The sequence below is a fragment of the Myotis myotis genome, unplaced genomic scaffold (assembly GCF_014108235.1).
Source record: "Myotis myotis isolate mMyoMyo1 unplaced genomic scaffold, mMyoMyo1.p scaffold_m19_p_10, whole genome shotgun sequence".
Taxonomy (NCBI): domain Eukaryota; kingdom Metazoa; phylum Chordata; class Mammalia; order Chiroptera; family Vespertilionidae; genus Myotis; species Myotis myotis.
In genome coordinates, this window is record NW_023416314.1 from 77,824,205 (window position 1) to 77,836,295 (window position 12,091).

Consider the following 12,091-nt stretch of genomic DNA (forward strand, 5'->3'; position numbering starts at 1 on the left):
ATGTCAGCTGGCCTTTGCGAAAATAGCAAACAGGCCTCTGGGCTGCCTGGGGCTGTTGGCTCTGTGTCAGAGAGGGAACGGGGTGGAATCTCGGGGTGATGTGGTTGCTTTCCTCTCACTCATCTCCCCGTCCCTGAGGGCAGAGAAGCAGACTTTTGCTCGAGTGCATCACCATCACCCCGCACGGAGCGAGTCAGCAGAGGCTCTCTGCGTCTGGCAGCCTCTCCGACAGGGAGATCCCGCCACGGACAGGTGCTGCCCAGAGAGGCTCAGCCGATGCGGCAGAGCACGAGGGTTTTCCTAGGGGCCCGGTTTGGTGAACAAGGCCAGCAGAGTTTTTAAGAAGATTCTTAGCCAAACTGTCTCACATCCAGCCTGTAGGTTTTCTCCCAGCCAGAGCTGATTCTGGAAAGGCCTAAGCAAGCACCAGGCAGCCGGACTCTCTGGTTTCACGTTCGGGAGGGAAGTGGGGTGGGATGAGGGGAGGGCTGGGTGCTGGATTAGCCATGCTCTGAGAAGGCTGGGGATGCTCTGGGAGGGAGGCAGTGTTTGTATACATCTTTGTGTCTGGGGTCCCAAGCCTGGCGTGGCAGGGGGTGACTGTATGACTGAGCCGTGAACTGCGTTGCAGGGCTGTGTGGCTCTGAGCAGCAGTGTGACGACCTGTGCCCTCTTTAGCCACAGGAGCCCCTCGTGACCAGCCGCTCCAGACCCCACTCTGCCTGCTGGCTGATGCCTCTGTGCCTTTAACCTCAGCGGCAGCAAGAAATCTACTGTCCCTCTCCTCCCCTGGTGTCCTGCCTGGGACCACCTGCTGCCTGCGTGCCCCAACCTCCCTGCCTGTCCTTCTGGGCCCCAGAGCGGCAGGAGGCCGGAAGTTGCTCCACTGCAGGCCACCCCTTCCCCTGATTTCAGCCTTGGCTGCCGCCCAGGCCTCCAACGATCTGGTGCCGAGAACTTTGTATTCTGGGGCCAGTGACTTCAGGCTGAGCGACTGGCTGCCTGCAGGCTCCATTGGCAGAAGCTGTGCTGGGCTCCTAGTGCAGGGTGAGTGCTCTGGGAAGGGCACAGCCAGGTCTCCGGTGCCTGAGTTGGGTGTGGGTCTCAGGTGAGCGCTGTCCATGAGCACAGGTGCTGCGTGTGCTGGCTGCTGGTCCCAGGAGGCCCACTGAGTCCCCTGCTCTGGCGGGTGCTGGGTGAGCGGGGGGAGGGGTGAGAGCAGTGCTGCGGGCAGGGGTCTGAGGGTGGGGGCATGTGGCTGTGTTGGGACAAGGGTCCCGGTTGTCCCCTGCGCTCAGCTGGGAAGAAAGGCCCGTGGGAGGATGGTGAGAGCAGCTCTGGCTTATCGCTCCGTGGTTCCCAGGGCGACCAGCCAAGGTTGGGGGTGATGGCACCTGATTTTACAGATGAGATGAGGCCTCGGGTGCCCAACTGGGGAAGGCAGAGCCTGGGGCACACCCAGGCGGGCTGATTCCAGCCTCGGGCTGGGCTGTCCTCTGTCCCACTTTCCCCACTGCCTGACTTCAGCCCAGGGGCCTGACCTTTCCCTTTCTCTAACTCTGCACCCAACGCCTGATTGCTCGGGTCACAAGTCCAGCTGCCTTCTCCCTCGGCAGCAACACAGGGTATTTCCGTGGGTTGGCGCTGACCCAGCCAAGGCGAATAAATACTTTGCAGTGGTTCTCAACCTTCCTAACGCCGCGACCCTTTCATATGGTTCCTCATGTTGTGACCCAACCATAAACTTATTTCCGTTGCTACTTCATAACTGTAATGTTGCTACTGTTATGAATCATCATGTAAATATCTGATACGCAGGATGTATTTTCATTGTTTGAGACCCACAGGTTGAGAACCGCTGGAGAGGCTTTGCAAAGGCTTCCAGGAGCTGCCGCTCTGACATCCAGACGCGCCTTCTGGGCCTGCCTCTGGTGCGCTTCCCAGCGCTGAATTTGGTTGTGTCCAGCCCCGTTGCTAAATTAATAAGCAAAAGTGGCCCCTGGCCGTTCTCTTTGGACCGTGATGATTTCTCGTGCGGCGGACCTGTTCATGGTTTTGCGCCCCTTGTATTTCCTGTTCTGCTGCTGTGTGGTCCCAAAGGAGCCCTTTGCCTCTTCTTGTCTTTGCTGATGTGGTGGTTTGGGCTCTTTCTTCTCTGCCCTGTCCCTACAGGCCCGCCTGCGGGCCAACGCGGAGCAGGCACTTGGTGCCCAGGATGAGGGTGAGATTTGCACCCCATACCTGCTCTCTGTTGTGTGTGCCATCGACTGCCAGGCCTGCCTGCCCCCAGCTGCTGGGCCAGAAAAGAATCTCCCTCCCGGTGGGTAGAGCTCAGGGTCAGGCCAGCTGCTAGTTGGCCTGTGAGGGGGAGATAACAGGGTAGCATCTGCGGTTCTCTGGGATTTAAGTGAGGGGTGAGGTCGATGTTTCCAGCCCTGAGCACCTACTGTGCGCAGGCGCTGCTCCCACGCTTACCTCCTCCATCCGTGTCTTTGTCACTTCTTATTCTGAAATAATTTCGGACTTACAGAAAAGTTGCAAAAGCAGTACAAACAAATCTCTTCCACCCCTTAGCCAAACCCCCGATACGAATATTTACCACATTTGTTTCATTATTCTATTTTCCCCTGAACCATTTGAGTGTAAGTTGCAGACATGATGCTCCTAAACCTCTAAGCCAGGGGTCCTCATACTTTTTAAACAGGGGGCCAGTTCACTGTCCCTCAGACCGTTGGAGGGCCGGACTATAGTTTAAAAAAAAAACTATGAACAAATTCCTATGCACATAGCGGTGGCAAAAACACCCGGTGGGCCGGATAAATGTTTTCGGCGGGCCGCAGTTTGAGGACCCCTGCTCTAAACACTGAAGTATTTTTTTTTTTCTAAGAATGAGGATATTCTCTCACATAACCATGGCACAGCAATTAGAAAATGGACATCGACACAGACCTTATTTAAAGTTTGTCAGGTGTCCAAGGTCCAATCCAAGATCACACATGTGTTTCCGTGTTGTCTCTTAGTCTCCTTGAACCTGGGAGTTCTTTAGTCTTTATTTCTCATGACCTTTGACATGTTTATTTTGTGGAATGTCCCTTAGTCTGGGTTTGCCTCATGTTGTGTCCTTGTTCATTCAGACTGTGGCCTGCAGAAACGCCCTGCAGGTCCTCCTTGGCCTCCTCCCAGGAGGCACGAGATATCCATTTCATGCTAGTGATGTTCACCTAGATCACTGGGCTACTGTGGTGTCCGCCAGCTCAGTCCACTGTGAAATGCATAAGTAAGCACAGTATCCCTCATTTCAGAAGGTGAGCGAGAGCCCAGCAAGACTGGCCTCCTGTCTGAGCAGCTGGGTGTGACCCGGGCCCGGCCTCCCCGTCCAGGGCTTGTCTGGCCTTGAGCAGTGGCCCTGCGCAGCCCTTGCCTCGCTCTGCCTCTCGGAGCTAACAGGTCTCCAGAGCACATGCCTCCTGGCTCTCCTTCCTCTGGGGCAGCCCTTCCATCTCTTTTGTTGGTTCACCCTCCTCATCCAGACTCGGCGTTGGAGGACCAGGGTGCCCCCTACCTCTCTAGTCTGTTCTCTCCTGGCCGATCTACTCCAGGTCCATGGCCTCAAACACCGTCCAGTTGCCAATCACATCCAGGTTTCTTGCCTGCTCTGACCTCTCCTGGGGCTTCACCCCACTCCCAGCGGGGCCTGGTTCTCTAGTCCCTGCTGTTACAGGGAAGGGCATTCCTACCCTCCCAGCATGGATTCTCCCTTTCCCTCCGCTTCCCCAGCTTTGCCCATTTTCCATTGCTCCCACCCAGCTCAGAGGCACCGTGTCTCCCCTCTCCTCTTTCAGCCCTCGCTGCTCTAATCCAGAGATCTTCCCAGAGTGCAGCAGGGTACGCCCCTCCCCCCACCCCATGGTGCTTGGAGGAAAATGATGAGAGGCTGAGAGCCAGCTGAGACCCTGTGGGCACCTTCAGCTTCACCTCACCCCTAGGCATCCCCCAGCCCTTGGCCCTGGATCTGGAGCACGTCCAGCTCATTGTTCCTTCGGGCCTGGGCCATCACCGTTCCTTCTTCTGGGCTTTCCCCCAGACTGTGTGTGGCCTCCTGTTCCGTTTCTCCCGCTCAGATGCCCTCGTGTGTGCCCCTCTTCAGAAAGGCTCGCTTTCCTATCCAGCCCCAATGAGCTCCCTTAATCCCACCCCTCACCAGGTAATTCACAAAACATCACCTTTGAGGCTCCAATCCTGATCTGAAAGGACCTTATTTCTGTCCCCCGCCCCTCTTTTCCCTGCTCCTTTCTCTGGTACCTGCTGGAGAGCAGAGGCCTTCACTGTCCTGTCCCGCCCTGGGCCTGGGCATGGGCCTGGGCCTGGGCCTGGGCCTGGGCCTGGCACCGAGCCGTCCCTCGGCACCCGTCCTGTCTCCCTGGTCTGACGGCTTCCCTCTTCTGCTTTACTTTTCATGTATTTTCTTCTTTCCTTTCTATTTGGTCTTTATTTCCCCTTCTCCATTTCATTGGCCATGATCAGACACTGAGGTTTTTGCAATATCTATTTTGTTTATTAAATATATTTGTATGTTCCCTACTTAGAACAAATGGTGAGTCAAGCATTTTAAACTTTACTAAGAAATAAATCACATGGTTAGCTAGACACAGGCCTGGGGGAGGGCCAAGGCCTGAATGCAGGCTGGTGGACAGCGGGGTGACTTTGGACACATCTTTCTAAACTTGTCTGGGCCTTGGTTTTCTTCATTTGTAAAACCAGAGGGTGGCTGACCTCCCAAGATGTTCTCATTCTGGGGCATGCATTGCCTTAGCTGGTTTCTTAAAACTCCTTTTTATTGTGGTAAAATATATATAACAGAATTTGCGGTATTAATCATCTGTAAGTGTACAGTTCGATGGCATTAAGTCCGTTCTCACTGTTGTGCAACTATCACCACCATCCATCTCCAGAGCTTTGTCATCACCTCCAACATAAACTTTGTCCCCATGAAACTCTAACTCCCCACCTGCTCCCCAGCCCCCATCACCAGCCCTCCCACTGTCTCTGTATGAATTTGACACTGATGCTTCATACGAGTGGATCATGTGGATTTGTCCCTTTGTGACTGGCCCGGCTTACTTGCCCTCGCTGGTTTTCATTGCTGATGTGATGTATTCAGAAGCCCTGGGGGAAGGAAGGTTTCTGTAGCAGTTTAAAGAAATCCGTGCTTTAACTGAGCAGAGGCTTTGCTTCCTGCGGGAGCACATTGTTACCCTCACTGTCCAGCCAGATGGAGCCCTGCGGGAGGAACCACACAAGCCAGGTTCTCAAATCTGGGCTGCTGCAGCCGGCACTGCACTGAAAGGGACACTGCCCATACCCACGCACGCATACATGCACGCCGCGGTCACGCAGGGCCTCGGGCTGGCCTTGAAGCTACTTTAAGAGCGTGGCATGTTGTAAACCCTACAGTGAGTTAGGGTGAGCTTGGGCTCCATTGGGTTTGAATTTGCTCCCCTCCCTATGGCCAGTCAGCCCTTCGGTGAATGAGGAGGGTGATGGTGCTGGCTTCACCTGGGGCTGCAGTGGGACCTTCACTCCGCCTGGGGCCCTTCCACTCGGAGGCTGCTCTACTCTGGCTCTGACTTCCCTCCCCAGATGCTGAGGTTCAGAACCATGTGTGGGGGCCTGAAGCTCCTGGGCATCCGCCGAACCTCCACCGCCCCCGCTGCCTCCCCGAATGTCCGGCGCCTGGAGTACAAGCCCATCAAGAAAGTCATGGTGGCCAACAGAGGTGAGCACCGTAGGGCAGGGAGAGGAATCTCCTCCACCCACTCCCCACCTCACGTGACATCTGCTTCTCTTAGGACCCAGGAATCTAACTTCTCCCCCGCGCCCCCACCCCCAGGTGAGATTGCCATCCGTGTGTTCCGGGCCTGCACGGAGCTGGGCATCCGCACCGTGGCTGTGTACTCGGAGCAGGACACGGGCCAGATGCACCGGCAGAAAGCAGATGAAGCCTACCTCATCGGCCGTGGCCTCGCCCCAGTGCAGGCCTATCTGCACATCCCAGACATCATCAAGGTGGCCAAGGTGAGCCAGGCCAGGCCGGGGCCTCTTAAGGGCCAGGGCTGGGTCCTGTGCCATCCCCATGCTGTGCCCCATCCCCACGCCAGCCCGCAGTTAAGTGCCTGGATGGGTGGGTGGGTGGATGATGAATGGATTAATGAATGAATGGAGCAAGTGAGGCGGGAGGCACAAGAGCCACAGGGTTTGGTCGGAGACTCTCTGAAGGAATTTGAGGGGCACAGCAGTCTTCTGCCCCCAGGAAAACAACGTGGATGCGATACACCCTGGCTATGGGTTCCTGTCGGAGCGTGCGGACTTTGCGCAAGCTTGCCAGGATGCCGGGGTCCGGTTCATTGGACCGAGCCCAGAGGTGGTCCGAAAGATGGGAGATAAGGTGGAGGCCCGGGCCATCGCCATCGCCGCAGGTGATGTGGCAAGCAAGCCGCGGGGCCCTGCAGCTCCTCCGGGGAGGGGGCTGGCGGGTTTTGCAGGGATTCCAGTTTGTGACAAAGGCCCCACATGCCTGTTTCTCAACAGGTGTCCCCGTGGTCCCTGGCACTAACGCCCCTATCACTTCCCTGCACGAGGCCCAGGAGTTCTCAAACATCTACGGCTTCCCCATCATCTTCAAGGCCGCCTATGGGGGCGGGGGGCGTGGCATGAGGGTAGTGCACAGCTACGAGGTGAGCAGGAGCCAGGGCTGGGAGGCCGCCGCACAGCCTGCGGGCTCCGGGAGTGGGTTGGGGTCACGCAGAGGGGCCCAGTGTCTGCTCAGCCTCCACTTGCCCCCAGGATCTGGAGGAAAACTACACCCGGGCCTTCTCAGAGGCCCTGGCTGCCTTCGGGAACGGGGCGCTGTTTGTGGAGAAGTTCATCGAGAGGCCACGCCACATCGAGGTGCAGATCCTGGGTGAGTGGGGTGTTCCTGGGCCGCAGCACAGCAGTGGCAGGAGCCAGCAGGCCTGGCCTTTGGGGCGGGGCAAGGACGCTCCCCATGCAGGGCAGGGCCCACGGCCTCGGGCGGCCGGTTCTCTCCTGGCTGCCCAGCACTGGAGCGGGCACTGATGGGCCACCTCGATGTGAGGTTGTCAGGCCTGTCGGAGTGTTTGCCTCCCACTGTAGGGGACCAGTACGGCAACATTCTGCACCTCTACGAGCGAGACTGCTCCATCCAGCGGCGGCACCAGAAGGTGGTGGAGATCGCCCCTGCGGCCCACCTGGACCCTCAGCTTCGGACCCGGCTCACCAGCGACTCTGTCAAACTTGCTAAGCAGGTGAAGTGTGGGGGCTCCTGGGACAGTTGCCCACAGAGAGACAGGAGCCTGTTCCTGCAGGCTCGCTCCTGGCCGGTGGCCACTGGGGTCTAGAGGTGGACAGTCTGCTGGGAGCAGGGAGGCCCGGTGACAGCTCTGGGAGGGGAGGGGCTCTGTTGGAGGATAGAGGCCAATGAGGAGTCAGTGGGGTGTCAGAGGGCAGGCCCAGAGACCAAGCCTGGGGTCAGCAAGTAGGAGGAGGAGGGGGAGAGGCCGTGGACCAGCCCTCAGCACCCTGTGCCCAGATCGAACTTCTGCGTGGCACCAGCGAACCCCTGGACTGCAGGAATGAGGTTCAGTGGATTCTGTCAGGATCAAGAAACATTACTGAGGCATTTCTTCCTCACTTACCCGTCCCCTACATCGCATTTCTTGCAACCCTTTTCTCCTAAGGCCCTCTGCTAGTCTTGGCTCTGCTGGGTCATGGGCGGGGAATGGCTCCCCAGCAGTGGCCTGACCCCGGGCCTGGCTCGAGAGAGCACCTGCCATGGCCAGACCACCCGCAGCAGCCCTGCTCTCTGTTCTTCTGGGCCCTCCTGACCCCACCCCCTCTGGAGTCCAGGCATCCTGCCCCCAGATCTGCCTCCTCTTCCAGAGCCCTGGGCCAGAGCATCGTTTCAGATCTGCCCTTCCAGCCCCACACGGGCCCTGGTCCTGCTCTCCTCCAGGGCCACGCTCCCTCAGGCCTCAGGCAGCTGGACCCAGAGCCGGACGGCAGGTGGTCTGTCACCTTCCCCAGACCGAAAGCAGTGAGGCTTTAGCCACAGTGAATGTGAGGCAGTGATTTAAGAGGAGAGGTTTTGGTTATTTTGCAAGAGGCATGTCTTTACCTTGATTTATTATTATTATTATTATTATTCTCATTCCTGAACAGATTTGAGGGAGCTTACTGAAGTCTAGTTTGTGGTCTTGGGAAGACAAGAGTGAAAGGAATCAGGGTTGAATTTTGAGTAGAGTCATCACTGGTTGATTTCCCTCAAATGGCATCTCTTTGGGTAGTGACCGGAGGTGATGACCGAGCGAAGAATGAGGAGGGCCCAGGAGAGGCCAGGGTACGCATGGGTGGGGCCTGTGCTCGAGAGCAGAGGAGGCTGCAGGGGAGAGGGCAGAGGGCGCCACGCCTGGGGCAATGGGAGCTGTTGATGCCTCGCCCAGATAGAGTGAGTGCAGCCACCGGAGGCTACTGGTGGCCCCCGGGGAGACGGGAGGCGTCCAGGCAGGAGCCCAGCCGGGGGCTTTGGGAGCTCCCCTCCCCAGCGCAGGCTGGTGGGCTACCGTCTGGTGGGCAGGGTGCGCTGCAGTCTGTCTTTTTATGGAACCAAATGGCAAGGGCTCTCATCACTACGCCTGCTTACTTACGTGACCCCCACAGGTGGGCTATGAGAACGCGGGCACCGTGGAGTTCCTGGTGGACAAGCACGGCAAGCACTACTTCATCGAGGTCAATTCCCGCCTGCAGGTGGAGCACACGGTCACCGAGGAGATCACCGAGTGAGCAGGGGCTGGGTCAGGGGCCAGGGGCCAGGGCAGGGGTGTCCTCTGGGTTTCGTGTAAAATCCACTCCGGTGGCTCCTGGGGAGCAGGTGGCAGGGAGCCCAGCTCACTCTGCATGGGGTAGGAAGCAGTTGGGAATCTAGTTACTTTTTACAAAAATTATAATAAAAGCATCACGGGGTTCTTGTATTAGTACAAAGCAGCAAATACAAACCATCTAGAGCCCCACCTAGGACTGGGTGCTGAGGGGGCTCCCAAGCTGTAAGACACAGCCACACGGGAGGGAAGTGTCGATCACCCCCATTGTTTAGACCAGTGGTTCTCAACCTTGGCTGCACATTAGAATCACCTGGGAATCTTTTCAAAATCCTGATTCCTGGGCCTCATCCTCCGGAAATTCTGTTTCTTTGTTATGGGGTGGGGCCACAACATTAGTAACAAAGAAACAGAATTTCTGGAGGATGAGGCCCAGAAATCAGGATTTTAAAAAGATTCCCAGGTGATTCTAATGTGCAGCCAAGGTTGAGAACCACTGGTTTAGAGGAAGCTGAGGCTCAGAGAGGTTAAGAGAGTTGCCCAAGATCACACAGCTGAGACTGGAAACCCAGGCTCAAGTCTGTTAGAAATAATTGGTGTCTTTCCATCATTATTTCCTTTACTATGTAAGTAGTTTGACACAATGGCAATGTTTTGTATAGAATTTTTATTCTACTTTTTAAATTCAGTATTTTCGAAGACATTTCCCCAGACCATTGGACTTTCTGAATACTTGTAGTGGCTGCATACTATTCCAACATCTGTGTAAGTCGTAACTTATTTGCGCAGTCCTCTGTTACTAGTGAGGTGTTTCCAGCTTTGTGGTTAAGGGCGTGTCAGTCAGCCTTTGTGCTGAAATCTCTGCCTACCTCTCTGAAGAGGTCTGAGGATTGACACCTTTAGTGGCATTACCTGAGCAAAGGTTAAGCAACATCCCGCCTAATTAGCTTTCTCGATTGCTTGTCCAATTTGTTTGCTCACAAGCATTGAGTATAGACATTTTTAAAAACTTGTCCATTTTATAAATAATTAAAATAATCTTTCATTGTTTCAAGATACAGATTTTGAGCCATTTAAGTGTTAAGGCTGGCTTGGCGCCAAGGCCATCTCACCATGGAACTTTCCTGACAGTTTCTTCTCTGAACCCTGCCCCCACCTGAGGTTGAGGAAGCTGTGTGAGGGGGGGAGAGGGGCACCTGCCTTTGCCCAGGGGGTGCACAGAGACCCCCCAGACTCCGTGCTCTCTGGAGAGAAAGACTGAATGGAGATGGATGCTCCAGGCTCAGACTCTGGCCCCACACAACTTCCCCATCGTGCTGCTGTAACATTGTTGACCCGGAGCCGGCCGCAAGCCTGCTCTGCCAGGAGGGAAATCTTTGCTTGCCTGGCAAAAAGTGGGGGTTTGTGTCAGACAGACACGGGCTGGTGCAGGTTCTTCCCAGCTCACTAGCTGCATGGAGCTCGGGTGAGCTGCAGGCTCTCTCACCCTCGGCCTCCTCCTCTGATAACAATGATGGGGACGCTCAGAGCATTATTGTGGAGATAAAGCTGAAGAGCGCACACCATCCCCGCTGCATGCAGATGTAGGGGTACACGTGACCATCATCACGCTGGGGGGTGATTGAGCCGGAAACACAACGCTGGGAGCATCTGCCAGGGTAGTTCCCAGGCTGTCCTCACCGCAGCCTCAGGGACAATGTAAACACCGAGGTTTTTAAACTGTTCCACGTGGACTCCTTGCTGTGCTCAGCATAGCAGTCAGTGAGGCCGAGTCATCCCTGTGCTCGGAGAGCTCTGTGCTCTCAGATCAGGGGCGGAGGATGGCGTCCCGACCACAGCGCCCACCTGTGTGGACCCTCTTGCAGCTGTGGTCCCGTCTCAAGGAGCCCGGCCTCCTCGACCCCGTCCTCTCACAGCTGCCCCCCAGCACACCCACACAGAGGACTCCAAGAGCAGGGTGTCTGAGGCTTCAAGTCCAGGCTTGACCAAGGGGGAGTTTGGGGGCAGCAGGAGGACCGAGAGACCCAGGGAGAAAGAGGGCAGTACACGGGGAGGGACAGTTTGCGGGGATGCAAGAACAGGTGGATGCAAAGAGTTCAGCTGCCCCTCCAGCTGCCCGTTCTCCTTATTCAGAATGTGCAGAGTCACCGGGCACAGGGCAGGGGCGCTGGGCAGGCGGGAGGAGCTGCTGCTCAGACTGGTGAAGAGTCTGCAGGAGCTGGGTGGGCTGCGTCTGTGTACGGACTGCCGCCTTGTCCATCCCTGCCTCATGTTCTCCTCTTGGTTCTGTGTCCTTTCCCTGCAGTGTGGACCTGGTCCACGCCCAGATCCACGTGACCGAGGGCCGGAGTCTGCCCGACCTGGGTCTACGGCAGGAGAATATCCGCATCAACGGCTGTGCCATTCAGTGCCGGGTCACCACCGAGGACCCCGCCCGCAGCTTCCAGCCAGATACCGGCCGCATCGAGGTAGCGTCCACATTCTGACGTTCCAGCTGAGCAGCCGCGGGGCTCTGCCTGTGTAAGGACTCTCGGGCCAGACTGCTTCTGAGGGGCACGAAGTGAGGGAGGACCCTCTCTTGGGCTGGTCTGAATCTGGCTGAGAGTACATGGCAGCCAGGCCTGGTCAGAGGAAGGGAGGAGCACCCTGGGCAGGGGCTGCCATGTACACAGGCTGCTAAGCCAGTGGGCAGATCATCAGAACAGGGAGCAGAGCGGCTGGTAGAGCCAAAGGTGGAGTCCCCAGAAAGGAGGCCCAGGTCCTGGATTCTAAGAGCCCAAAGACAGGACGGTGCTGCTGGCCACTGTCCTGCCTTCAGAGGGGTGTGGCTGGCAAGACAACACTCGGGGTGCCGTGAAGGATTGGGGCCCTGAAGTCCCAGTGGAGGGGCCAGGCTGAGCAAGGGGACCATCAAGGATAAATGAGAGAGTTGGGGAAGTGGTGGACGGCAGGGAGGAGGCTGAGATGCAGGCTCATGGTGGGAGGTTGAGGAGGGCCCAGGCAGGCACCCCACATCTGGACCTGCGCCTCCTCCAGGGATACTTCCTGCACCTTCTCTTTCTCCTCACATAGAAAGCCATCTCTCACCCCTCCCCTGCTGGCCCCCCTTCCCTGGCTGAGGGCAGGAGCCCTCTGGCCTGCTCGGTGCCTGTCCCCTGTCCCCGCTCATGCTGACTACGAAGACCTCTGGATCCTGG

At 57.0% G+C, this 12,091-nt stretch overlaps 1 protein-coding gene across 3 annotated transcripts in view; it reads left to right on the plus strand.

Annotated features, from left to right (window-relative positions):
* The window catches only part of PC (pyruvate carboxylase), a 69,362-nt gene that overhangs the window by 43,667 nt on the left and 13,604 nt on the right, over window positions 1–12,091 (plus strand). For 2 of the 3 annotated variants that reach the window (XM_036326492.1, XM_036326494.1), the window contains 8 exons: window positions 5,641–5,776; window positions 5,891–6,075; window positions 6,311–6,476; window positions 6,589–6,734; window positions 6,844–6,961; window positions 7,174–7,325; window positions 8,737–8,855; window positions 11,200–11,362. In XM_036326492.1, the coding sequence (XP_036182385.1) occupies window positions 5,641–5,776; window positions 5,891–6,075; window positions 6,311–6,476; window positions 6,589–6,734; window positions 6,844–6,961; window positions 7,174–7,325; window positions 8,737–8,855; window positions 11,200–11,362 (1,185 nt within the window). Of the gene's footprint in view, window positions 1–951; window positions 1,048–5,640; window positions 5,777–5,890; window positions 6,076–6,310; window positions 6,477–6,588; window positions 6,735–6,843; window positions 6,962–7,173; window positions 7,326–8,736; window positions 8,856–11,199; window positions 11,363–12,091 lie in introns of those variants that run through there. The other variant, XM_036326495.1, reaches the window with a different exon arrangement.